General features: G+C 41.6%; 1 protein-coding gene across 1 annotated transcript in view; it reads left to right on the top strand.

The window, feature by feature from the left end:
* The window catches only part of HEPHL1 (hephaestin like 1), a 33,919-nt gene extending 8,800 nt beyond the window's left edge, over positions 1-25,119 (top strand). The window contains 19 exon segments of the mRNA XM_032679353.1: positions 509-753; positions 1,493-1,705; positions 3,481-3,660; positions 4,640-4,894; positions 5,848-6,016; positions 6,702-6,838; positions 6,998-7,129; positions 9,815-10,026; positions 10,455-10,605; positions 11,820-12,032; positions 14,631-14,844; positions 16,469-16,608; positions 17,674-17,814; positions 20,945-21,051; positions 21,545-21,767; positions 22,496-22,635; positions 23,255-23,414; positions 24,662-24,760; positions 24,832-25,119. Of these exon segments, the coding sequence (XP_032535244.1) occupies positions 509-753; positions 1,493-1,705; positions 3,481-3,660; positions 4,640-4,894; positions 5,848-6,016; positions 6,702-6,838; positions 6,998-7,129; positions 9,815-10,026; positions 10,455-10,605; positions 11,820-12,032; positions 14,631-14,844; positions 16,469-16,608; positions 17,674-17,814; positions 20,945-21,051; positions 21,545-21,767; positions 22,496-22,635; positions 23,255-23,414; positions 24,662-24,760; positions 24,832-25,025 (3,325 nt within the window). The 3' untranslated portion in view covers positions 25,026-25,119.

The raw sequence follows: 25,119 nt of genomic DNA, 5'->3' as shown, positions 1-25,119 counted from the left end.
ACTGACCATATGGTGGGTTCTCCATCACTTGAAGTAGCTATAGACACAGACTCTGGAATGTAGAAATTATGTGTTTCATGCAAAACACATTTAATGTTATTCTTCCAGGGAGTCAAACTATCTGATTAGAATTGCTCTTATTGACTTCTGAAAAAACTTAATTTGGGTTTCTTTTCCTACTGAACAGTCATGCTTTCAGAAGGTGAATTTTCAAACCTTCAAAAGAGGGAGAAGCTGCTAAAACTGTACAGAAGGGCTTGAGTGGCCAGTCCTCAAGGAAGACTTGTAGCAACTGTGCTAAAGACCAGACCTGCAAGTAGATGGTTGTTATTGTACAGAAAGGGGCTTGGACCCTGCTAGTCCTGTTCAGATTTACTCCTTAGCTCTAATTCCACCAGCTGTGTGACCTGTGCAGGGAACTATTTATCTTCACTGTAAGCACCAGTTATTTGATCAATTCTTAAGTGAGGTTTATTGTCTCTAAATTATTTTCTCTTCCCAACACTAGGTTTGCAAGTGTGTATGCGACAAGAGGAGCCAATCGAATAGGACGTGTGTACAAAAAGGCTATTTTTAGGCAATTCACAGATGACACTTACTCCCAAGAGATCCCCAAAGCAGCATGGCTGGGATTTCTTGGGCCAGTCCTGAAGGCGGAAGAAGAGGATGTCTTTATCATCCATCTAAAAAACTTTGCTTCCCGCCCATACTCTGTGCATCCACATGGGGTCTTCTATGACAAGGAGTCTGAAGGTAAAAGCTCGTTTGCCTTTTCCTCTCTTTTCCTCCTGGAGTAACTTGTATCGTGGCTAAAAGTCTGTTTAAGTATTTCTTGTTATGGTCATTGACATCAGAGTACTTGAGATCACTAAAACCAGGAACAGCCTCATCTCTTAAAACTTTTTAGCACAAACTTTCGACATTTGGGATAAATCCAGTACTGAAACAGGTTAGATGGGTCTTTGTTCTGGAATTAGTTTTCTGAATTGTAGGTAACCAAAACATCTTCCCTCCTTCCTTTTACATATTTAGTCTATTTGAATGCATGGAGTTCTTGCAACTAAATGTTTTCCTCTCTTTTGGGTTATAACAGGCATGATATGGTTTTCAGAATCCCAAACCTATGTATGTATATCTTTGTTAGAGGATTGTGTGGATTTGCCTACATTCAGTACCCTCATCAGTTTCCCGTGAGAAGATACATAATGTTAGCTGACAAAATGTGCAGATGACTGATGAAAATAAAGAAACAAGAAAAAAATAGAGCATTTTTAAAGCTTTTCCTACTGATAAAACATGGTTTTTAACTCTCAATATTTTTGTGATGAGATTGCCAGGAATATTGAGTTTTTTCACAATGTCTCAGTGATTCTGTGTTTGAGTGTTGTTATTATTTTATAAACAAGTGTTAAAATAGAATAAATTACACATTTATTTAACAAAATCAGTTAAGGAGGAACTAAAAGCTTCCTTTTTTCTTTTTATGTATTAGGAGCACTTTACCCTGATGGAACCGGTGGTAAAAGCAAGGAGGACGACTTTGTTGTTCCTGGTGGAAATTACACATACACATGGCCAGTAAGGAAAGATTATTCCCCAACTTTGGCAGACTCAAACTGCTTGACTTGGATTTACCATTCTCACATTGACACACCAAGAGATATTGCATCTGGTTTAATTGGGCCTCTGCTGGTGTGTAAAAAAGGTACTGAGCTAGAAACACTGATAGAGCAAGCCCCTCTGCCAAGCTTGGCATCTTAACAGTCATTTTTGCTTACAGGTATAATCATGATGGTCTAGAGTCTATCCCTACATAGCCCATAAAAAGGGGCAAGGAATAGATGGGCCATTCCAGCAGCATCCCAGGGTAGGTATTGTAGCTCTGGGACAATCCCCTTCCTGCTCCCCTTTGGCTTCATGAGAGATTTACTTCGGCTGGTGGAGGGACTGCAGCATGCTCTGTGACCATCCTGTCATGGCTGAGACCAACTATAAATGTTCCCAAACTGGGGTAATTTCAGGAAGAACAAAGGACTCATTGCTCAGGAAATGAAATTAGGGCTGGGCAGGTGACTTTGGCAACAATGTTTACATACTTGAAAGCCCAGTATTTGTAATTATTTCCCCACACAAATCATATGTTTATTTTTGCTCACAAGTTGTATCTTACAACCATAGGGGGGTGTGCACTGAACAACCTGTCCTGTGTACATTATAGCCTGCTAATATTTTGCTGGAGTCATCATCTACCAGCCCTCTCCCCTTGATCAGCTGAGCCATTGCCATCTCTGTCTCTGGGCGTGCATAACTATGCCCCTTCTTTCCAGTAACTCCCATAGTACAAAATCAGCCCAGATTTTATGTACAGAACATCTAAGTGAAGCAGGTTTTACATATGAAGAGAAAGACTTCAACGTGGAAAGGACAGGCCCTGTCTCCAGCTTAACTCACACAATTAAAATGTTTCTGACTTCTATTCTCTTGGAAATTTCCTTTGAAATCTGCAGAAACTGCCTGAATATGTGAAACTGAGCTGATAACTACACAACAATACATGAAGCTAGGAGATAGCACATTCTAAGCAATTCTAGCCTGAAAGGCCAGTGTTATCTGCATGTTTGCTGTTGAATTCATCAACATAATGTTACTGCTCTACTCATCCACACAGCAGTGGTGGACACAAGACTGACAGCAAGTCTCTGAGCTCTCTCCTATAGAAGGCAGGAGAAGCAAAAGTTTTCATGGGCTCAGAGACAGACTGGACAATTAGATGAAGTTTACACCTGCCAATTGATAATAAGACTCCTTGATATCGCCACTCCTATAGTCTCAGGTTGTTTGCCAAGTGATCCTTTGGATAATTGTATTGAACTTATTTGGAACAGATTCTATTCATCCTGCCTTCAGCCTTTTTAAATTTAAGTATCTAGTCCTAGATAATTTGCAAGGATTCCTCATTAGTCCGTGGAGAGTGAGCCACATTTAGATGACCTTTCTGGTGGTATGATTCAGCAGTCGCTTCAATGCAACAGAAATGCAGGCTACCACTCTCCCCTCCTTAATTCTCAGTCAAAAAGAACCCTCCCTGCTTTCTGGCTAGATCAGGCCCACAAACTGGCTCACTGTGCACAGATGCTAACTAACACTGACTAAAGGGCAGGATTGGGTGCAGCAGGCCAAAGAGGGGGAAATGGGACAACAAATATTGACAGGTACTTGTGCTTATGTCAAAACAAAGAGGTACTGAAATATCAGCTTGAGTTAGACAAGATGAACTGCCTTCTGGAGGCACTCATCTGTTCAAAGTCTGTTGGAGGGGAGTCAAGATGTCCTAGAAGAGCAAAATTGGGAGATTCATCCTGCCCTGTAGAACATGGGCAGCGCACTGTATTTCCTTGAGTACTCCAAGGTTATTGTCACTTTTAAATTCAATCCCCTCCAAGGCTTTTTTTATCACTTTCCTTTTTGTTTGCAATTTAGGAACTGCAGATGACACCACAATAGAAGGGACTGGTGCTGCTAATGCTTTTGCCCTGATGTTTAGCATTGTAGATGAAAACTTCAGCTGGTACCTTGATGAGAATATAAACATCTTCTGCTTAGAACCAGGCACAGTGGACAAAGAGGATGAAGGTTTCCAGACCAGCAACCGAATGCATGGTGAGAAGGACTCTTGAGCAAATGGTGACCTACAGCAGTTAGCAGGTTCTTCACTTCAGTAGGACTTTCTGTCCCCTGTAATGTTTCTCCTTTATCTGTGGCAGCAAGGAATGAGTCAGGATGTTGAAGTACTGTGTTGATAAAAACCTCTCCCTAAATAAAGCACTGCCACACTGGTTTGCAGAAAGAAGATTTGGCTTTCATGCCCAGCTCTGCCATTTGTTTAGCATTTTATCTTAGGCAACAGATTTAAGCCATTTGTTTGTCCAACTGTGAAAAGAGAAAAGAAAGCCGCAGAGCACTTAGAGATGTGTGTATTGAAAGAGTTCTCAAAGGACTTGTGGCTGGTACAACCACTCTTGCCCTTCAGAGATCCATTGGCCAGTAGTGCTTTGTGCCATTTGTACATCTGGTGTAAGAAGTTAATTCCAGATATTTCAGTATATTTTGGTTGTTCCGGGGAGTCTAGGAGCTAAAATATTTTGCAAAATATGAGTCTCATTCTCTGAGTGTCCTGATACATTGTCAGATGTGGAAGCTGAGGAAGAGAAAGCTGACTAGACTGATTTGACTGATATCATAATTTTCAAATCTGAATTGCTTAAACCTGGCATATAATGGCATATTTATGACTCAGCATAAGAGCAAATAGATTTCAGCCATGCTAAATAGCTGCAGAGCAAGTTAACTTTATTATCTGGCCTTTTTGATTGTGACTCAGCCTTTGTAACATCTTGGTATTACCCGGGAAGTTTTTCACAGACGCAGACAGAGAATTTGGGGCATTTGATCGTCTAGAGCTATAAACTGTATGTTCAAACTGTTACTCTTCATCGAGGAGCCTGTGAGGACCTTATTCAGTATGAACATTCAGGCAGTTTCTTTTCTGGGCTAGGAAAGAATCATCCTTAGAAATGGGATCAAAGGCACTTGGTACTTTTCTTTCACCTCTCATAAAGTCTCATACTTTTGTTTTTAGCTATTAATGGTTATATTTATGGCAATCTCCCCGGCTTGGAGATGTGTGCTGACACTTCCATGTCCTGGCACTTGTTTGGCATGGGAAGCGAGATAGATATCCATGCTGCTTATTTCTACGGCCACACGTTCACTAATAGAGACCAGAGAGCAGATGTCGTCGGCCTGTTCCCAGCAACGTTCATCACAGCGGAGATGACTCCCGGGAGCCCTGGGAGGTGGCTGATAACGTGCCAGGTTAATGAGCACTTACGAGGTATGCTGCTATAGATCCCTCTCATCCTTTCATAAGTTCCAGACTCTATTATGTTCAGAAAAGAAAACTGAGGGATGGTTCCAGGGAAAGCAGGGTTTGACACTTTTTTTGTGACTTTGAAACACTGTGGAACTACTTCATCAGATAAATATCATGAATATGATTTAGTCACCAGTGGAAATTATACACGTTGGGCCAAATCTTTAGCTAGTATGAGTGACTTGGTTGTGTAACTCATATGAGGAAGGCTTGCTAGACTCAGCACTGTCACTACGCTTTCTACATAAACAGGAGATTTTTATGAGCAATGAGAGGAGCCTTCGTCACCCCTTTTTGTTGTAGACAAGTACTTACATATTAAAAAAACCATGCCAGCTGAAGGTATTTGATGGTGATGTTGTGATACTTGTGTGGTAAGAGACCCCAAAAACACATATCATAAAGTAGGTCTCACAGCAGTGGGCAATGTATAATTATCATAGCAGAGATGAGTTGGGAGAATTTTTACTTCTGTGAGCTTGTACATTGATTTCAGTGGGATTTGCATCAGGCAAAACAGATTTGATTCTGGCAAGCAACAAATACCTTCAGTGGAAATACCCAACCTCTGTTTCAATTAAAGTCAAGGGGAGATGATGCCATTTTGCAGACTTCTGGAGGCACTCCGATGCCCCAAATCATTCTACCATCCTTACACAGATTAAGAAATTGAGTAAATAAGCCAACTAATGAGTGCCACTTTTGTCAATGGGTTTCACCCATGGTATAAAGCACCACCTTGCAAAAGAAGGGCGCTGGCATCTGGCCAGCGTAGGCAAAGACTTTTAAAACAAAAATTTACTCTGGTGGTTATTTTCAATCCATGTATGTGCATTTGAATGTGCATTTTTATCCATGAGATTGCTGACACTGCAGCTGGTCAGGGACGGTCTCCAGACTCTTTCTCCTCCCAGGTGGCATGGAGGCACTATATGATGTTCAGATCTGCCAAAAAAACCTGTCTCACCCTTCACCAATCAGTCATATGAGAAGATACTATATTGCTGCTGAAGAAGTACTCTGGAATTACGGACCTGACGGTTATGATAAATTCACTGGGCAGGGCTTGAATGCCACTAGCAGGTGAGTTTTCTTGTCCTCTCCTGTTGTGCTTTAATTTCAGGAGTCTGTGTGAGACTTCCCCAGTGATTCACCAGGGCTAGGTCCTGCACTGTTATTAATTTTAATTGAAAGGGGCAGGGAAGAATGGATTTACACAGCCTTGCCAGGAAGTTAGATTCGTAACTGTGATGCTTGTAGTTGCTTTCTGGAAGCACTTATCTTGCTCCATTAAGTCCATGAAGAAAGTGACCCCAGTGAGGCACACCAAGTTCAACAGAGTTAATGACCCTTTGTCAAGACTACTCAGGCAGCTTTCACACCTACAGTCAGTGCATTTCAGAGGCACCATAATGGTAGAATTTTCCCGTCTGCTACTACTGATGAAGACAAACTGCATTACAGTGTCTCCCAGAAAAGCCAACAAGGATTAGAGACACACTGTGCACAGTTCTTGCCCTAAGGTAAGTTGATATAGATGTCTCCCTAAGTAAATTGGGGTTAAACACTAAAGTCTAATACACAGTGAATACTCATTTGTTAACTAATTCTAACTGGTAACATCTCTCTTTGTCTGCTAGAAAAGTGTATGCAAACTAGTAACTTCTGGGGTCATGTCTCCTGTGTCTGGAGTAATAACTTTATCTGAAAGGAAGGGTTCTGTCTGAACCTCCAATTATTTAATCAGTCGGATTTGCTAATTCCACAGTGAATCTGCAACGTATTTCACACAAGGAACTGACAGAATAGGAGGACAATATTGGAAAGTTCGCTATGTGGAATACACTGATGCAACATTCAGTAAGAAGACTTGGTCAGAGGACATGAAGCACCTGGGAATACTTGGTATAGTGAATATTTTCCCTTCCTGTCACTGTATCAGGTTTGAATGCAGAACCATTTGGACCCAGAGGGGAATTTAATGCTTGCAGTCCCCTCTTTTTTTGGTGGAAATATGTTAAGAGAGTAGTTCTTCTAATAGCTTCCCTCACTCTCTTTTTTAAGGTCCTGTTATAAAAGCTGAAGTAGGAGATACAGTGCTGGTTACTTTTGCCAACAAAGCCAGAAGAAGCTACAGCATTATGGCCCATGGTGTAAGCTTCAGCAAGCTGTCAGAAGGTGCTCCCTACCTAGATGGTAAGTTTAGACTGTACTACTGTATCATCACATCTAGAATACCTGAGTTTAAAAATCTGCTACTGCTCTGCAGTTTTGTCCTTTTTGTGGGTACTAAGGCACGGAAGGGATGATTTTAATAAGTTTGTGTCTACCATACCTGTCACAATCCATGGGACTCCACAGTGTGCAAATGTGTTCTTCCCCTTGGATATGTACCAGACAAGATCTCTAACATTAGCTGAGGTCCATGTTGAACAGAAGTCACAAGCACAATCCAATTTATATTAGTTCTAATCTAATATTACTCCACTGTAATCAGTGGATCTCCTCTGGACATACTCCAGAATTATGAATCTTAGGATCTGGCATGATAGCCCTGCTGAGTCTTTAGATACAGCTATCCACTATTCTCTAATCCAGGTTGGCATTGCCCTTGCTTTACTGTTGGGATAGTCAGTGTCAAAGCCAATTTTTATCTGATTGTCCTGAAATGTGAAGCAGTGATAATCCTTATTAACTCTCATAAATAGATAAACACTGAAATGGAGCATTTGAGAAAGTCTTCCTCTAATTTTATGCAAGGATAGGAAATTTATTCCTTAAATTTAACTATTAAATGTTAAATGGCATGTTTAATCAACAGGCACTTTTTACAGTCAGTGACAAGAAACAAATCCTTCAGAGAGTGATGAGTCCCATTTATATTTAAAACACTTATTTTAGGAGACAGTAGTTCACCCTCTGGAGATATGATTCTGTCTCCATCAACTACAGAAGTCTAGATTTGGATTAGGGATTGAGTTCGAGATGGCTCAATTAAGGTGAGCTGAATCCCACCCATAGCCTAGAGATAATGTTGTGATCTCTGAAAAAGTTTTTGCTGCATTTGCAACACTGAAAAGAAAGGTAGTTTTCTTGTTGCTTAAATTGTTTTGTTTCCACCACAATACATCAAAAAGAAACTGATGGAACATAATCCCTCCTTTGAAAACTGTACTAAGAGAACCAGGTCAACATGTAAAACTCATCATACAATAAAATCAATGCAAAAGGCTTTATTAAATGGTCGTGTCTAGTTGCTGACCTTGGAACTCAACAAATTTGCCAGCAGGCAAATCACAAAAAAACCCAACTGGCTTGAGTTCAGCCTTGAAGTTATCTGCACAGATTCTAATGCCACGCATGTCTGAGGTAGTTCCCCAACGGAAGAGCAGCTTCTCTCTGCTCTCACTCCCGTCGTGCTTTCATTTAGCACTCTCTTGCCCTCCAACATTGCACACTTTGGCCTGGAGCAAAATCAAACAAAAACCTGCAATTCAGCAGTTGTGTGATCTGCACACCTCTGGGTCTTTGGAGAGGAGCCTGACTCCAGATTAATCAATAATGTTTCCGTTCCTCCTTCTTTCCTTTAACCATTGTGCCTTTGATTTACATCTATCTACAAGTGTAAAAGTCCCACAGGAGCTGTAGGTTTACACAGATAAATGATTTTTCAAAGGCTGTGCATTGTCTGAGTGCAGCTTATTCATGGGAAAATACTATATATTAACGTACCTGCAGATATCTACAGATGTTTGCAGACATAGGTTTTTTCAGTTCTGCCCTCAGAAAACACCCTTCCATGTTGTGTTTGACACTTGTCCAGTCTCAGAGGCTTTTTGACTCCAAATCGATGTTTTTCTTGTTAAGCATTGTTGCAGAATGAGTCCAGTAGTATAAGATACTGTTGAATCAGTACTCTGTATTGCAATTTGCAGTAAATAGTATGTCTTCAAAATTAATACTGTTGTTTTCACTTGTGTCTAAGTTTTTAAGAGGATTCTCTTGCAATATTAGAGAGGAGTATTAGATCAATGTGATGTGCTTCTGCCCAACTCATCTGACTATGATGAAAAAATCTAGCCAATGGATGCTTAAGTGTTAAACAAAATTTCCAATTTGATCTTCCTCATAGCAAAGACTAGAAAAGTAACTGCATTTTTTTTTCTACAAAGGTTGCAGGGCTGACCCCTTTTTCTGACTTTCAAGTCCCTTTTGTAAGTTCTTTCTGAGTGAATACACTCTTTTACAGTGGCTAAATTACATGAGAGGTGCTACATCCACCCTTTGCATAGTAGCAGACAACGGCCCAAATCCTTTAAAAGTAGCCCTCAAAAAAAGTAGCATCTGCCACTCTGTGCAGATGCTGACAAAGGATCCTGTGCATTGCTTCAAAATCAAAAAGAAACAATTATCAGGATCAGATTTGTTTAGAATTTCTAAAGACCCACAGCTACAGCTCTGCTTGCTTATGTAATTGCTTTGTTGGTGCTTAATGAAGTGCCAGAGTCTGAATTTGTGCCACAGACAAATCTCATGATAGGGCAGGTAAGCTACAAACATTAGAGGAAGCCATTTAAGCACCAGGATGAGATCTGCTGCATTGTCTGATTGAATCCAGATAATCCACAGTAGCGTCAGAAGGTGTCTGGGTGAAGCAGCTAAACTTGTTCTTTGGGGAATGGGCTTGGTTGTCCCCATAGTACAGGACTCCGGTGAAACGTCCCCATGGCGTAACTGCCGAGACATCAGGATGGTGCTTGAGCTGTGGTTGAAAGTGGGAGCTTCTCCACAGAAATCAGCAGCTATGTCTTCCTGACTCCTTGTAGTCAGAAAGACAAAACCTTCCTGTAATCTTATTGCATCTCAATTTTCTCTCTGCAGGCTATCTGAAGCCGGGAGCCCACGTTAAGCCAGGTGAAACCTTCACGTACAAATGGAGGGTGCCTGAAAATGGAGGTCCAACAGAGAGTGACCCGCCATGCCTGACCTATCTGTACTACTCAGCCACTGATGCCGTCAAGGACACCAACTCCGGCCTCGTGGGGCCTTTGCTGGTGTGTCGGAAGAACACACTGAATCATGATGGGACACAGGTGCCAAATGTGAACATCTGCTTGTCCCTAACAGGAGGGTGATGCACTGGGGGGGGGGGGGGTGTCCCATATGGGCTATTTGCCCAGTTCCCCGTTCATTTTGCAGAGATTAAACAAAGGTCAGTCCTCAGGGTAAAAGCTTAACATTCCCTCAGGGGAATGTTAAGAAGATGAAACTGTCATTCCTTAATATCCTGGCTTGTCCCTAGTTTTTCCATCTTTTTCATGCAATGAATGCCTTTTTCACCCCAAGTAATGGACAATTTATTTATCCTTCTGGCTGATGGAAGACTGACAATCACTGTCTCTACACAGACTTAGTAAGAAGGCAGCTTCAGATTTTTAGGGAAAGAAAAATTTGTTAAAAAAAGAAATTCATTCTGATTGAACATACTTTTAAAAAGTCTTGTCTTCTTTTTTGGCTACAGAAAGGAATCGATAGAGAATTTTACCTCCTCTTTTCAATCTTTGATGAGAATGACAGCTGGTATCTGAACAAAAATATTGAAGCATTTACTGGAGACCCTTCAAAAGTAGATGAAAATGATGCTGATTTCAAGGAATCCAACAAAATGCACGGTATGAAATGCCTAATATCTGTTAATGATACCTTTTCTTCAGTCATAACAGGAAGATGAGTTGGCAGGTTTTATCATCATTCATAGCCAACTGCAGTGCACTGGAGAGTGAGGGGGAAAACTGTCAATCAGCTTATGGTCAGCTCCTGATGCCCTTGGAGTACATGTTGAAACCCTAGTTATAATAGCAATGAATGCATCCACCTACCAACTATACCTGGAGAAAGAGAATAGAGTGTAATTTTTAGATACAATACTTAGGTCTATGGAAAGACATAATGCCAGAAACAGGCATCAACTTCAGAAGAAGCCAGTGTGCAGTAGTTTTAAATTTCTCTGATGGCCTTGGCACTGATTCAGACAATAAAGGTCCACCTGCTCTTCTCTGCCATCTCCCACTTGGGCAGTGACCACCTCTGGGAAAGGAGAGGCAAAGACTGGTGGAATGGCCAATAATATTTAAAACATCACCTCTGGATGTAAGTATCTGATTTCAGTATGGATCTTCTCCAAGGTAACCCTGACATGACAGACTTGAGCAGATCACATAACCAGTCTTTGCTTTAGTTTTCTGAAGAGCACTGAGACTACATATGGTTACAAAACCCTAGGGCCTTCTGGACCCATCTATTTTATTCTTCCATTATTATGTGGATCTCATACTAAAGTTTTGTTCTGTTACAGCATCTTTCACACACTGATCTCAGCAAACATTTGAGGATTAGGGGATTTAGTCTCATAGCACCCTTGTAAAAGAAATGGATACATTTAAGAAGTAAAAGTGGAAGTCAAAGATCGAAACAACTTAAAAGGGTTCCAACAGAACTGAATTTATAACCAAGAGTCTTTGTGACTCTCTCCATAGCCTTTATGACACAGCTATACATTCTTCCAGCTGAAAGGAGGTATCTAATTTATACACTTAACTGGTGTCTGGAAGGTATGCTGAAAAGCTCGGAAGAGGAGTGCTACATCACTGCAAAAGGCTATTACGAGACTTTACAGGCTAAAATCAAAAAGGTAGAAGGTCAGAGGTTATAGGAATAGCACTTATATATTACTTTGATGTCCTCCAATGCTACCTTTGCTTCACAAAATACCCCTTTAATGCTGTGACTTGCTGAGCCATGAGTCTCTTGCCAGGAAGGTGGCAGGAGGCTCTGTGTTGAGTTTCTGTGGACCTGTTGCTAACTGGGATCTTTCCTTCTCCTCCAGCTGTCAACGGCTACTTGTATGGTAATCTGCCAGGCCTGACCATGTGCAAGAACGACAAGGTGTCCTGGCACCTCATCGGGCTGGGCAGTCACTATGACATGCACGGGGTTCATTTTCAAGGGAACACCATTGACCTCAGAGGGACAACAAGGGATGGGCTGGCCTTGTTTCCTCATTTATCGGGGACAGCACTGATGCAACCAGATCGTGTGGGTATGTTCATGAATTGATTTTGGTGGTGTGGCATTTGCAGATACCAGTCAGTCAAAATAACAGTTGGTGTGATGCTCTGCTCTGCACAAGGAGCCTGAAAACATGGAGACTGTGGAGACCTGGCATAGCTGAGAATTCAGTCTGGGTTACTTTTCTGGGAAGGTGTTATAAATCAAATATCCATGTGCATCAAAGAGTGGAGGCTTCAATGACCTTGGGACGGGAACAGCAGCAGGCAGAGAGATAGCTAAGAGGATGCTGACAGAATTTCTGTAATTCTTAAAACAGGCATTTTTAGAAGAGCAAATTCACTGTTATGTGGACAGTCAGCATCATTTAAGGTATTCTAGGACTTCAACAATAACTTTTCAATAATAGTCAGTCTTTAGGAGTTTCTTCAGAAGCAAACACATTAAAGACACTTTTAATTCTCATGTGTAATCCAGTGATTCATACTTCAAATTAAGAAGAGGTGAATTGTTTGTAGGAGACTTAGCAAATAAGTTTCATAACCAAAACTGGAACATTACTTTGTTTTACACTGGTGCAACTCTGTTTAAATCAAGAGAGTCATCAGAGTTGTGCAAGGCTATGCCAAGGGCCATCCTTGGCCACAGCACCTGAGAGTTGGTGTGTTGGTGTTGCATACATGCCAGGTGTCTGTAAGACAAAAGATACTTTTCTTATGCATATCCCAAAAATTTCCACCATCTGTCATGAAGCTGCATTGCAGGACTCACACAAAACAACTATTCTAAGAGATTATTAATTTTTGCCAGCTAACCTTCTACTGGCAGTAATGGAAATTGAATTAATTATCAGATCTCTACAATTACCAATGTATGTGATTTTATTTAACTGCATGTTATTTTATATTTTTCATCACTTTTACCCTAGAATCACAAGGAATGGATTGAGATCCAGACTGGACAGAGCTATGTTTCTAATTTTGGTTCCATCACTGACTCACATGCAGACCAGCTGTGAAAGTGCTTTCCTCCTTCACAAAGTGCTAGCAGGTGGAGCTGTGTAGGATAACACAGTGGTCAGCTTCTGCTTGAGTAAATGGGAGAGAAGAAGAGTATAAATATTAAAATCTGCCCATGGATATGCCAAAATGCTCCCACTATCACTGCAGCCTTTGACCATCAGAGCTACCAAAAAAACCCGAAACGCCTATGGACTTTGGCCTTTTGTGGAGTTTAGCTCAATTGTTTTACACCATATAGGTGCATATCCAGAAATGGTTATAAGCAGGCGTTATTGTACAGTGTGTCTGTGTCTGTACTGCAAAGAGGCCTCCATTAGCCTGATTACACCGAACAACTGCAGGGTCTGAGTGGGAAGTCTCTTGCAGCAAAGGCTGATACCGTGGCTCTGTACTCCAGAACAAAGAAACAGCATCTCTGAAACACACCCCTTGTTTCTCTATGCCTTTATTGAGTTTTGCAATCAATGCTTCCTCCTATGTCTTCTCGTGTTCCTTGTGGGCATGTCTGCAACATGGGCAACATTGGTGAAGGCTCACTGGCAATCCTGTTCCTGCTACCAGGCATCTAATCAATTGCTTTTTAGAGTTTCTTGGCTAAGCTAATCTAACTTAAATTGTTAGAGGTAGTTTAGGGTGATTTTTGAGCAAAGATGGAGCAGGCTAGTGGTTCACATGGAGCAAAATAAGGCCATGTTCTGCCAAGTCCTCCACGTGGGTCACCGGCTAGTGGAAGAGTGGCTGGAAAACTCTCAGAAAAGGACCTGGGGGTGCTGATCGACAGTGGCTGAACATGAGCCAGCAGTGAGTCCTGGTGGCCAAGAAGGCCAATGGCACCCTGGCTGTGTCAGCAATAGTGTGGCAACCAGGACCAGGGCAGTGATCGTCCCCCTGTACTCGACACTGGTGAGGCTGCACCTTAAATCCCGTGTTTGGTATTGGGCCCCTCACTACAAGAAAGACATTGAGGTGCTGGAGCATGTCCAGATAAGGGCAACAGAGCTGGGGAAGAATCTGAAGAACAAGTTTGATGAGGAGGGTCTGAGGGAGCTGGGGGTGTTTAGTCTGAACAAAAGAAGGCTCAGGGAGAACCTTATCACTCTCTACAACTACATGAAAGCAGACTGTAGTGAGGTGGGGGTCAGTCTCTTCTCCCAAGGAACAAGCAATAGAACAAGAGGAAAACAGCCTCAAGTTGTGTCAGGGAAGGTTTAGATTAGATACTAGGAAAAAGTTTCTTCACAGAAGGGGGTTGTCAAGCACTGAAACAGTGGAACACTGAAACACTGAAACTTGCTGCCCAGGCAAGTGGTGGAGTCACCATCCCTGGAGGTATTTAAAAGACTATAGATATGGTGCTTAGGGACTTGGTATAGTGGTAGAATTGACAGTGCAGGGTTAATGGTTGGCTCAATGATCAGGGAGGTCTTTTCCAACCTAAAATGTTCTATGATTCTATATAAACATCCCCTTGTTTAACTTTCCATACAGTATCACAGATTAGGTTTGTCTGAGGACAGATCAGAGATGTACACAGGGCCTAATTTGCCAAGCTTCTTTTTATTTTTTTTTTTAACTGATTAAATCTCATGTGCTTTTTTTTTTTCCAGGCACATTCAAAGTGGTTTGCAGGACTTTTGATCACTTTGTTGGTGGGATGAAACATCTCTACGAGGTCAGCAGCTGCCACAATACCACCCGAGCCCAGCAGCAGTACGGAAACATGAGGCTTTACTACATTGCTGCGGAGGAGGTTGAGTGGGACTATGCCTCAAATAAGAGCTCAGCACCAAAGATTTACAACATCAGCAGCAATGAGGAAAGGTACTCAAAGCAAAAAACCCTTGTGGGCATGGGACACGCTCATAGTGGAGGGGAAACTTTGAAACATCATTTCACAGAGCTAGCCTTGTACTTTTTAGGAGGAACTCTTTGCAGAACAAAATAACAGAAAACATATTTATAAAGTCATAGCCTCTCAGACTAGACTAGTCCATAGGCACCAGTTTCAAATGTTTTCATCTCAGTGTGTCTTGTAATGCTGCTGAACTCAAGAAGGCTTCCAACTCCCTAAATCCATTTGTGTGTTTCAGCCCTGGTTCAATCTTACAGTGATGCCCCCCAACACTCTCCTCTCTCCCTTACTTTTCCCAGTCTCCCCATTACAGTGCTCTGGTTTTGACATAGGAAAAACCCAGGTACCTCTCCCAGATGTGAGCCCCTGTAGGCAGTGCAGATGCAGGGAGGTGTTGAGCCTGCTTCTCTGCAGGGTGGTAACTCCTGGCTCCCCTGAAAAGGTCAGAACATAGTAACCCCTGCAAGCAAATGACGTCTACACTGCACTGTGCTAAGGAATAAAAAATCCTGTGCAGAAAATACCTGTTTCAGATCATATTGCTTAGGCTGGTCCTTGAGGACACTTTTGTGAAAGCGAAAAGGAACAAGGAACATATTTCAAAAATAAACCTTAAGCATCTGGGAAATTTCTCCCTGTAAAGGGGAAGAGGGTTCTATAAAAAATATACCTAAAGAATGCAGGTGGTGAAGTGAGTTTAAAGAAAATATTAACTCCAGTATTGTCAAAGGCTGCTGTTGCAACACAGTCCATTACTACAGTAACCAGTATCCCTGGGGCATTTTTTCATTTCATTTAGTATGTTGTGAGCCAACCTTGAAACAACCCTGCCAGGGGCACCTTGGAGATGAGTTTCCAGGAGACATAGCTGCTCTCAGAAGAGGGCGAATGCTCTGCTGCACAGTGGATGGCAAGTGTCCTCTGCCAGCGAGTCAGCCCTCTAGGGTACCGTGGGAGCAGCAACAAACTGTGGGTGAACGTGTAAACCTGGAGGGCACAAAGAAAGCATCCTCTACCAGGTGCAGAAGGGAAAATACATTTCTCACTTTATTGTCATGTTGGGAAAGCATCCAGCCCTGCAGAGAATATGGCAGCAAAGGGCAGAGTAAAGCAGCTCCCTCTTATCTCAGATGGTGGCATTTGTTTTCAAAGGTCAAGCTTTGGTTATCATTCTTCCTGTGGCTGACTAATAGCCAAGGTAGTGAAAGCAGCCATCGTGATAAAAGGATTCAGGTTTTCAGGAACAGGCAGTATCTTTTATTGGAAAGAAGAATGCAGCTGGAGAGAGTGGCTGAACCCACTCTTATCTTGAACCTCATCTCTGCTCTCACAGCTCTGGTGAAGGAACGCCCAAAAGTTTGTGGAGTGCAATTTATCCTCAGCTTTACCTGTTTGAAGAAGGTGTGCATTTAGTAAGGATTATCACTCTTATTATTTGCTGTTTAAAATCTCTTGCAGTACTCAAGGACTTCACATCAATCATTACAATGTATCAAGATGTATATGCTTATCAAATCTTTTGTGAATAACACAATAGTTAATTGCTTTTAGATGTGTAAAGTTTAGTGGGTTTATTGCCTTTTTATTTTGCAGCTATGGGCACATTTTTCTGAAACAAGCAGAAGATCTGATTGGTTCAAAATACAAGAAGGTGGTTTACAGGGAGTACACAAATGGCAACTTCACACATCGCAAAGTGAGGACAGAAGAGGAGGAACACTTGGAAATCCTGGGCAAGTAGCTCTCACATCTCTCAGACCAAACCTGGTCAGTGAGAGGATTGTTTTCCAAAAACTAAGAGTTTTTCCAGCTTTTTTAAGATGGAAAACAAGCAACACAGATTATCAATTATTTTACAGACAATTTATATAATTGCTGAGTTTAAAGATGCTTTCCAAACTAAAGAATTCAGTCTTGAACATGAATAAGGAGTTTCCTAAGGAGTACATACAGGGAGGAAGCTAAAATGGCAATTCCAGGATTCACCTTAGCTTTAGAGCTTGTAACACAGGGGGGACTCTTGTAGGCAGATTAAGACAATATAAAGGGGCTGGATTTGTGTCCGCATTGGGCAAGACATATTTTACATGTCATAAAATAACGATCAGATCGTTTTTTATGGGGTGAGAAGTGGGCAACAACTCGTCATAAAGTAGTCGTAGAATCATAGAATATCTTGAGTTGGAAGATCATTGAAGTCCAAGTCCTGGCCCTGCTGCACAAGACAGCCCCAAGAGTCACACCATGTGCCTGAGAGCATTGTCCAAATAATTCTTGCACTCTGTCAGGCTTGGTGCTGTGACAACATCTCTGGGGAGTCTGTTCCAGTGCCCAACCACCCTCTGGGTGAAGAACCTTTTCCTAATATTTAAACCTAAACCTCCCCTGACACAGCTCCATACTGTTTCCTGGGGACAACACTCACTAGGCATGTATTTGATGTTTCCTTTTTCCTTGAAGTAAAAAAAAAAAGTTAAAAAGAAGGCAGTTACCAGCTTAAGAAATAATATATTAAAAAATACAAAAACCATCCATAAGAATTTTCTTTAAAAACAAGCTGTCCAAAGACCTGCCCCAAGAGTGAACATTACTCTTCATTGACTAGAAAGAAAAGTGATTATTTGTGTATATGGAGCTTTCCATGAGCTAACTAACTAATTTTGATGGCTTTGCTGAAAGAATAGAAAAGCCCAAGAATTTTGATAAAGACCTTGGCTCCACTCCTAGACCAAGTTATTGAAAGTTTATTGAAATCAGAAAAGCAGCATTAATCACAAACATTGTCTGTTTGAATTTAGGGCCATTACTCCATGCTGAGGTCGGTGACTCTGTACTGATTGTATTTAAGAACAAAGCCAGCAGACCTTATTCGATAAGTGCACATGGTGTAGAAGAAGTGGGTTGTGAAGAACAGCCTGAGACACCAATTACCCTCCCTGGTAAGCCTCTTCTTTTTTATTTCTTTTTAGTCTCTTTTCTTTGAGCTAGAAAGGTTGTATATAAAAGCATTTAAACATATGAATGATAATCCCTTTTTCAAGGTTGCACACATCCATATGTTGACCCAGGCATAATACTCTCAATGTTTACTCAGCTATGATTCTGAGTTGTTATACATGTAGGTTCCTGATCAAGTGAGCATATTTGGGCAGAGACTGAACCTTTGTTCCTATCAGGGATAGAAAAAGAAATGTAATATTACTGGAAAACTTCCAAAAAAGCAGAAGTAGGACCATAATCATGGCAAGAGAAGTGTAAGCCAGTGCTTCATTTGCCTCCAGACTGACACTCTAATAATATTTTAAAAACTTTCAAACTCAGTAGTAGTTCAACATGGCAATATTTACTCTGCCTCTCTATTAGGCTATACAGAATTGTCATTTGCATTCAGAGCTAATGCATAAAATACAAAACATAGCTGTCATATGAATTAAAAATCTTTGAAGAAAGGTACCAAATATGACTCAGTTGCTAGTGAGGGAAATAGTAGAAAATAATTCTCACAGCACTGAAATTTTTTTGTATAGAAAAATTCCCGTTAAGCTTTTTGAACTTCAACTTTTATGTTGGTTTTTACATTCTAGTAGGAAATTAAACTCAAACCCAGGCATTATAGTCAATCCAAAATGTATATATCTTTGCTTTCCAACACCCATGCAATTTTTTTCATAGTATTTGTGAGCTTCAGTGTGAAACTGAATGAAAAGAAATTCTGATGTCATAAACCTCTTTGTAAGCTGAAATTTCTTTCCCGTAAGCAGCTGTACCAGTACAGTATAATCACACAGAAACTCACAGCCAAATGGGAGCCAACATCTGCCTTGCTGGATTTTGATAAACGAATACCTGTGGTTAATACATAGGGAGAAAAAAATACAGCTGATTTATATGATTCCTTTTGTTTGTTATTTGCTCCATGACGATGGTGCTGACAGTCGAGGTATAACGCTGGGAACACTACTGTCATATCTCCTGTGTCCACATGGGAGCAGGCTTGAGATGAGTTAGACGAGGGAAGGAGTCTGTGAGAGTAAGCCAAAAGGATTCTTCAGCCAGATCTAAGGACAGACTTCTCCTTTAGCGTTTGGAAGAAACAGTTAACACAGAAAACAAATCCCTCAAAACAAGAATAATTCCTGGGCACTTCAGTCCCTACCACCATCATCTAGAAATCACTGCTCTCTGTCTTCCTAGGCCGGGCTGGACTGCTCACCCCAAGCTTGCCGGAGTCCCTATAATTCTCCTAAGTCAGTCATCAAACAGATTTATATCCTGATAAATTGTGCTCCTGAGAGCACTCCCAGCTCCCAAACAGACTGTGGAGGGCATAGTAAATAGATGCAGAGAGCAGATTCACAGCAGCCTAAGCCAAACCAGCTCCCAGCTGCCACAGCTTTGTCCTCTCCCTGGCCATTCTTCCATTTACCCAGCAGCAAAAAGGGAGAAAACATCCATTTTCCTCATGTTTATCAGTCTTTTCAGGGGTTATGCTTTATTTACACTTCAAAGATGGCTCTTCAATGCCTTCTGAATTGTCTCAAGTTTTAAGTAGAGTGGAAATTTTTTCCATCTACAGCCTCCAAACATCCTGAAGTGGGGAGTAAAAAGTAAGGAAGCGGTGGGGGACCATGACCTGCCTCCCTTCTCACATCATACCCTCTAAAAAGAGGTGATGACACGTGGGTTAGATACAAGTGGATGGCAAACTCTTCCCTGGTTTATGTCTCCATGACATGAATGGTCTGGAGACTGAGGGCTTTCTTGTTAGTGTTTTCTGTCCTATTAGTCTAGTGCTGTGTCTTGTAAGCCTTTCTGATCTCTGCTGAGGTGTGTAAACCCATGCTGTAATGAACAGAAGGTGCTTGTCCTGTAAGGCAAAAAGGCACTGCAATACTTACGTGAGACCCATCTCATGTTGTATGACAGTTGAGAGACACCTTTTTTTTTTTTTGGTTATCTCTCTGTGCAATAAAACCCACTATTGCATGATCTATCAAAACAGTGTAGTGGCTCAGTGACACAGAGCTAGGCTCAGTCACTTCGCAACTATTTAGGCTTAGAAACTTTCCTTGTCTTGATGCCCACAGCTGTTAGCAGCTGTTGAGTTGTGGCTGTAATACCATGGCCAAGAGTTCTATGATTTCCTTGTTTTACCCTGACTCATAACATGTCTCAAGATGCTCTTGGCTGTTGTCACCCTGGAAGATTTTTGGGTCTGAGGCTGCCTGGTTCAACATCTCTCCATCACTTAACATGGCAAGGCGTTGACCACATCTTGGTCTCCTACTCTTTCCTGCAGTACCAGCAAAAAAAAAAAATAAAAAAAAAATGCAGAGACACACAGCACAGACAGTTCATCTGAACGCAGATATTTGTGTTCAGTGTAGAGAACTGATCCACACCCAAATAGATAATTTCCTCATCAGTTTGTTCTGCTTCTTTTTAAATCAGAGGTCAGGGAATTTCTGCTCAGGGAGGATGTGGCAGATGTGATCACTTTGGGAAAGGGACGGAGGTTCTGGTAATTGCTGTGGAACAGAGGCTTATCTGGTAGAGGACAGGAGCCCCCTGCTGCTCCCAGTCAGCAGGTTGTTCATATTTAGCTCTCCTCAGGCTCCCAGCTGCTATACTGCTGCAGCACCTTCTGCAAAATCCCAGTGGCAACTGCCACATCTTTTTGCTCTTTTCAATTGAAAAAGTCAAAGAAAGCTTGGCTACCAACATCTTCAACTGACCTTAAGCATCAGCAGCCAAGATCATTGAACTGCTACAAGTTTTGCCAAGGAGGAAGATGAAGAGTCCTGTCCATAAGCTTCCCTCTGTGGGATGCCACTGTTGTAAGTATCATTTGCAGATCTTTTCTGGGGCAATATGCCTTCATTTACACCACTGGAACTTCATTGACCTCCTGGAAGGCAGAATCATATTCCTATCCCATTACTGCATGCTTCCACAGATAGTTTTGATGCAGATCTTTTTTTGATGAGGAGGGTAGCAGATCTGAGTTACATACTCTTCAAAGCCTCTGATACCCAGCTGCTCATGGTAAAATTGTTCTCTCTCTTTCAGGGGAAATAAACACTTACAGGTGGAATGTCCCAGAACGATCTGGTCCTGGTAAAACAGATCCAAACTGTATCACTTGGGTTTATTATTCGACGGCAAATTTTGTAAAGGTAACCAAAAAACAGCCCTTAAAGCTTACACTAGTTTGGCTAAAGCATCCTGCCTTGCATAATGGTTCTGAAAGGATTCTGCTTCTCATTGTGGGGAGGATCACAGGCCAGAAGAGCCCTTTACAGAGCTAGATGCTTTGTCTTCTTTGATAACAGTTGCACATACCTGGGTAATTTCATCTACTGAAATCCCAAAGGATACACCATGGTAATGTGATTTCCTCCTTAAAGAATAATTGAAGGGATTTTGGGTGAAGGCAAAACATTACACAAAATCACAGAATCATAGAATGGGCAGGGTTGGAAGGGACCCCTGGAGGTCATTGCTTTGGTAAATTAACACAGAGACATGTTGAGAAAGAAATTTTTAATCAAAGTACTGATTTTTTTTCTCATCTGATAGGGAAAAGGAATTTAATCTTTAATTAATCTTTATCTATTCCATGACTGGAGGAACTGAGAATCTGTAATACATATCTTTATTTTATTTCAGGACACATACAGTGGTCTGATTGGGCCTCTTGTAATTTGCAGAAAAGGAACTCTAGATGAAAAAGGTCTAAGGAAAGACATTGATCGTGAATTTACTCTTCTGTTTATGGTGTTTGATGAAAATGAATCCTGGTATTTGAAAGCAAATATTGAAACTTACCTTCATAAGAATCCCGATGATTTTAATTCCACTGAGAACTTCGTAGAAGGCAACAGCATGCACGGTATGTAGGACTCAGTGGCTGCAGCCAAGAGGACAGAGGTTTATTTTTAGGAAAACATTGGACTTAGACTGCAGTTACTCAACCATGTGAGAACTTCACAAACTGCAATGCTGGAAACAAAAAGATTTCCTGAGGCCCAGCCAAGATATTTTTCTAACAAGATGGTTTAGTTGTATACACTTGGGAAGAGGCTGGCCTGCCAGACTTCCCTTGCTATTTGGGAGCCATGTTCTTCGCAGGCTTGTTCTGTAGGAGTGTAAGGATGGTATTTTAAAACTGTGGTTGTAGTAGCAACCAGCCCAGGACCAGGCAGGACAGACTGGATGGGGACACAAACAGCCCTGGCAAAGCAAACTTCTCTTTCTACAGGTGGTACCCATTTTGGTCAACAATTCTATTTTCCTCTTTTTCCATGTAGCTTCTCAGCAAAAATCCTGTTTGTTCAGGAGTTCAATCTCAACCAGTAAAAAACTGATTTGATGCTTTCCAAGACAATGTTTGCTGATGTATAATTACACGATTTGGAAACATGCTGAAACAAAAGCATGACTGTTTCCCCGCAATGGCAGTGGGTCACTATGGAGAGCCCTTGCCCTGACCATACATGCCTGTCCCCTCTCTGCCTGGCCACTCCTTCTTCCCCAAAAGTCCAAAGTGCCTCAAATGCAGGTTATCATCATCCATAAGATGGCCAGTTATTAATCATCTCTATTTTGTCCTTCTTCCAGCAATCAATGGAAAGATTTACAACAATCTCTTGGGTCTAACAATGAACGAAGGTGACAGGACAAACTGGTATTTGATAGGAATGGGCAATGAAGTGGATGTCCATACAGTTCATTTCCATGCACAGACCTTCATCTTCAAGGTTAGTAAAATAAATCAAAGTAAAACTTTTATAGTGTGATGGGAAATTTCTGAAAAAAACCAAACCACACCAAACCAGGTTCCAGCCTTGTTTTGTAGCTTGGGCACGGAGCCCTGGGCTGATGCTGAGGCTGGTGGGAGTTTTGATGTGAAGGAAATAGAAAATGAATTATATTCCTGCAAAGCTTCTATAACTCTGAACCATATTCATGTTATGAAACAGGAATACAAGGCACTATTAGAGGACATGGTTAAGTGGGTTAAAATATGTGTTTACCCATGGGTATAAGGGAAGATACAGGGACAAAATTAGAGCTACACCTGCTTAGAGTACGGTTTTATGTTGTGATAGCTTGCAGGCAGAACTACCTAAAAAAATTAGTCTTTCAAAGAAACACCTCTGCTCATCCAGTATCTGTAGCCATCAGGAGGAATCTCCTGTTGTTATTTAGTGGATTAAATGAGAGGTGTCCACAGACCGCAGTTTTCCTGGATGAGACTCTCTTAGAAATGTACAAGAAGCAGCATTTCATCTGCCTTGAGGAGCTGGAAGTTTAACTGGAATATTTCAGTGCTTGTGGGGTTATTTGAGGCAACTCTCCACTTTTTCCTTGCCACAGACAGATAAAGACCACAGAGGAGACGTATATGACCTTTTCCCTGGGACTTTTCAGACAGTTGAACTCGTAGCAGAAAACCCTGGAACATGGCTTCTGCACTGCCACGTAGCTGATCACATCCATGCTGGCATGGAGACAACCTACACCATCAATAAATCAGGTGCAGTATCAGAAACTTCCTAGGACTCAGAGATGGTATTGCAGCACATTTGGATGAATGGAAGGCAGGGAAGAAACCTGCACCCTGCACACTGGTGGGAAGCACCTGTACGTTACTGCCATGGACAGTCAGCATCGTCTAGGGGCAAGACAAACGCCCCCAATGACATGGCAAAGACAGTAATCTTTGCTGCAACTTAAAAACAGTTGGTGCTTCACAAGTGCCCTTCTGACACAGTGGCAGTCTGTGGACTGTTAGTCATCCACAGGTGATGCAGAAAACATCTGCAAAGCTGGTTTTCAGCCCTTTTTGCCACATGGTGTGTGGGAGGGCCTACAGACTAGCATGACTCTGGTTCCTCCTTGTGATCACTGCTGACTTGCACAGGCAGACACCAGCTGAGATAAAAGATGCTCCAGAAAATGATTGTTCATCTTGTCCAAGAAATAGGCGATCCCTTGACTAAGAAAAGTTGGCAAACCCTTTGAGTGGTGCTGGTCCCTTCCGCCACATGTGAGTGAGTGAAGCCAAAAGTACTCTGTGAGCCTCTCTGCATCACATAACTTCACTAAACATCAGGATCCAGCATGTCCTGCCTGGGTCCCCACTGTGCTGTCTACACTCCTCTTCAGGGGTTGTAACAGTGCCAGCAGGCATTCATACCTGTAACCACATAGCAGCAGGATGAAAAATGTAATGGTCAAATGTATCCAAAATATTCCTCCTTTGGAAAAGGTGAGTTTATTTTATACCACATATTCCTGTGGGCTGTGAAATTTCAAATAAACAAGCAAGCGCAGAACTGAATCATGGAATGGTTTGGGTTGGAAGATGCCTCATCTAATTCCAACTCCTCTGCCATGAACAGGAGCACCTTTCATTAGGCCTTGAACACTGCCAGGGATGGGGCATCCACATGTTCTCTGGCAACCTGTGACAGTGTCTCACCACCCTCATCATAAAAAATTATTTCCTATGTCAAAGCTAAACCTACCCTCTTTCAGTTTAAAACAGCTGCTCCTTGTCTTATCACGACAGTAAACAGTGAAGTAACAGAGATGCCTATAGAGAAGGGGGATGTTGCCCATGGAGCTGCTCAGAGCAACAGCTGTGCTGATCTAATCATGATTTCTGTTCAGATCAACTAGATAGAAATAATTAAATAAAATCAGCATTACTTTTTTTCGAAAGAGAAAAAATTATTTATTAAGGCTTTCAACTTAACTATGCTTTTCTTCTCCCTGCAGAGTGGAAAGTTCCATCAGAAGGGGGACTCACAACTGGAGCATACAATACAACTACTGCAACAAATAGAACCACTGAACAGGGTAAGGATTTTTTAAATTGTCATTTCAAATTCTTCAGATTCATGCGTAGCTTTCTTATTAACAACTTCTCTTTTAACAGATGATGACAGCAAGGGGGGCAATTTTTTTTGGCAAAACTCTGAGTCCTGGAGAAACCAGCCTGATACTTGCAGCTTTTTTTTTCATTGGACTTGTTCTGCTGTCAACAGCACTAATCTTCTTCTGCCTCATCACCCATCAAGGAAACAGGATCCATTACATGGCTCTGCATGACAAAAGTGCACTTCTGACAGATTCCTTGTAAATGCCCGCTTTTAATATCATTCACAGGGCCACACTGGATTTCACAACATAGAATCATAAAATCATTAGTGTGGGAAAATACCTCTAAGATCACT

The sequence above is a fragment of the Chiroxiphia lanceolata genome, chromosome 2 (genome assembly GCF_009829145.1).
Source record: "Chiroxiphia lanceolata isolate bChiLan1 chromosome 2, bChiLan1.pri, whole genome shotgun sequence".
Classification (NCBI taxonomy): domain Eukaryota; kingdom Metazoa; phylum Chordata; class Aves; order Passeriformes; family Pipridae; genus Chiroxiphia; species Chiroxiphia lanceolata.
The sequence above is the reverse complement of the archived record's forward strand: the minus strand, read 5'-3'. Positions and strand labels throughout refer to the sequence as shown.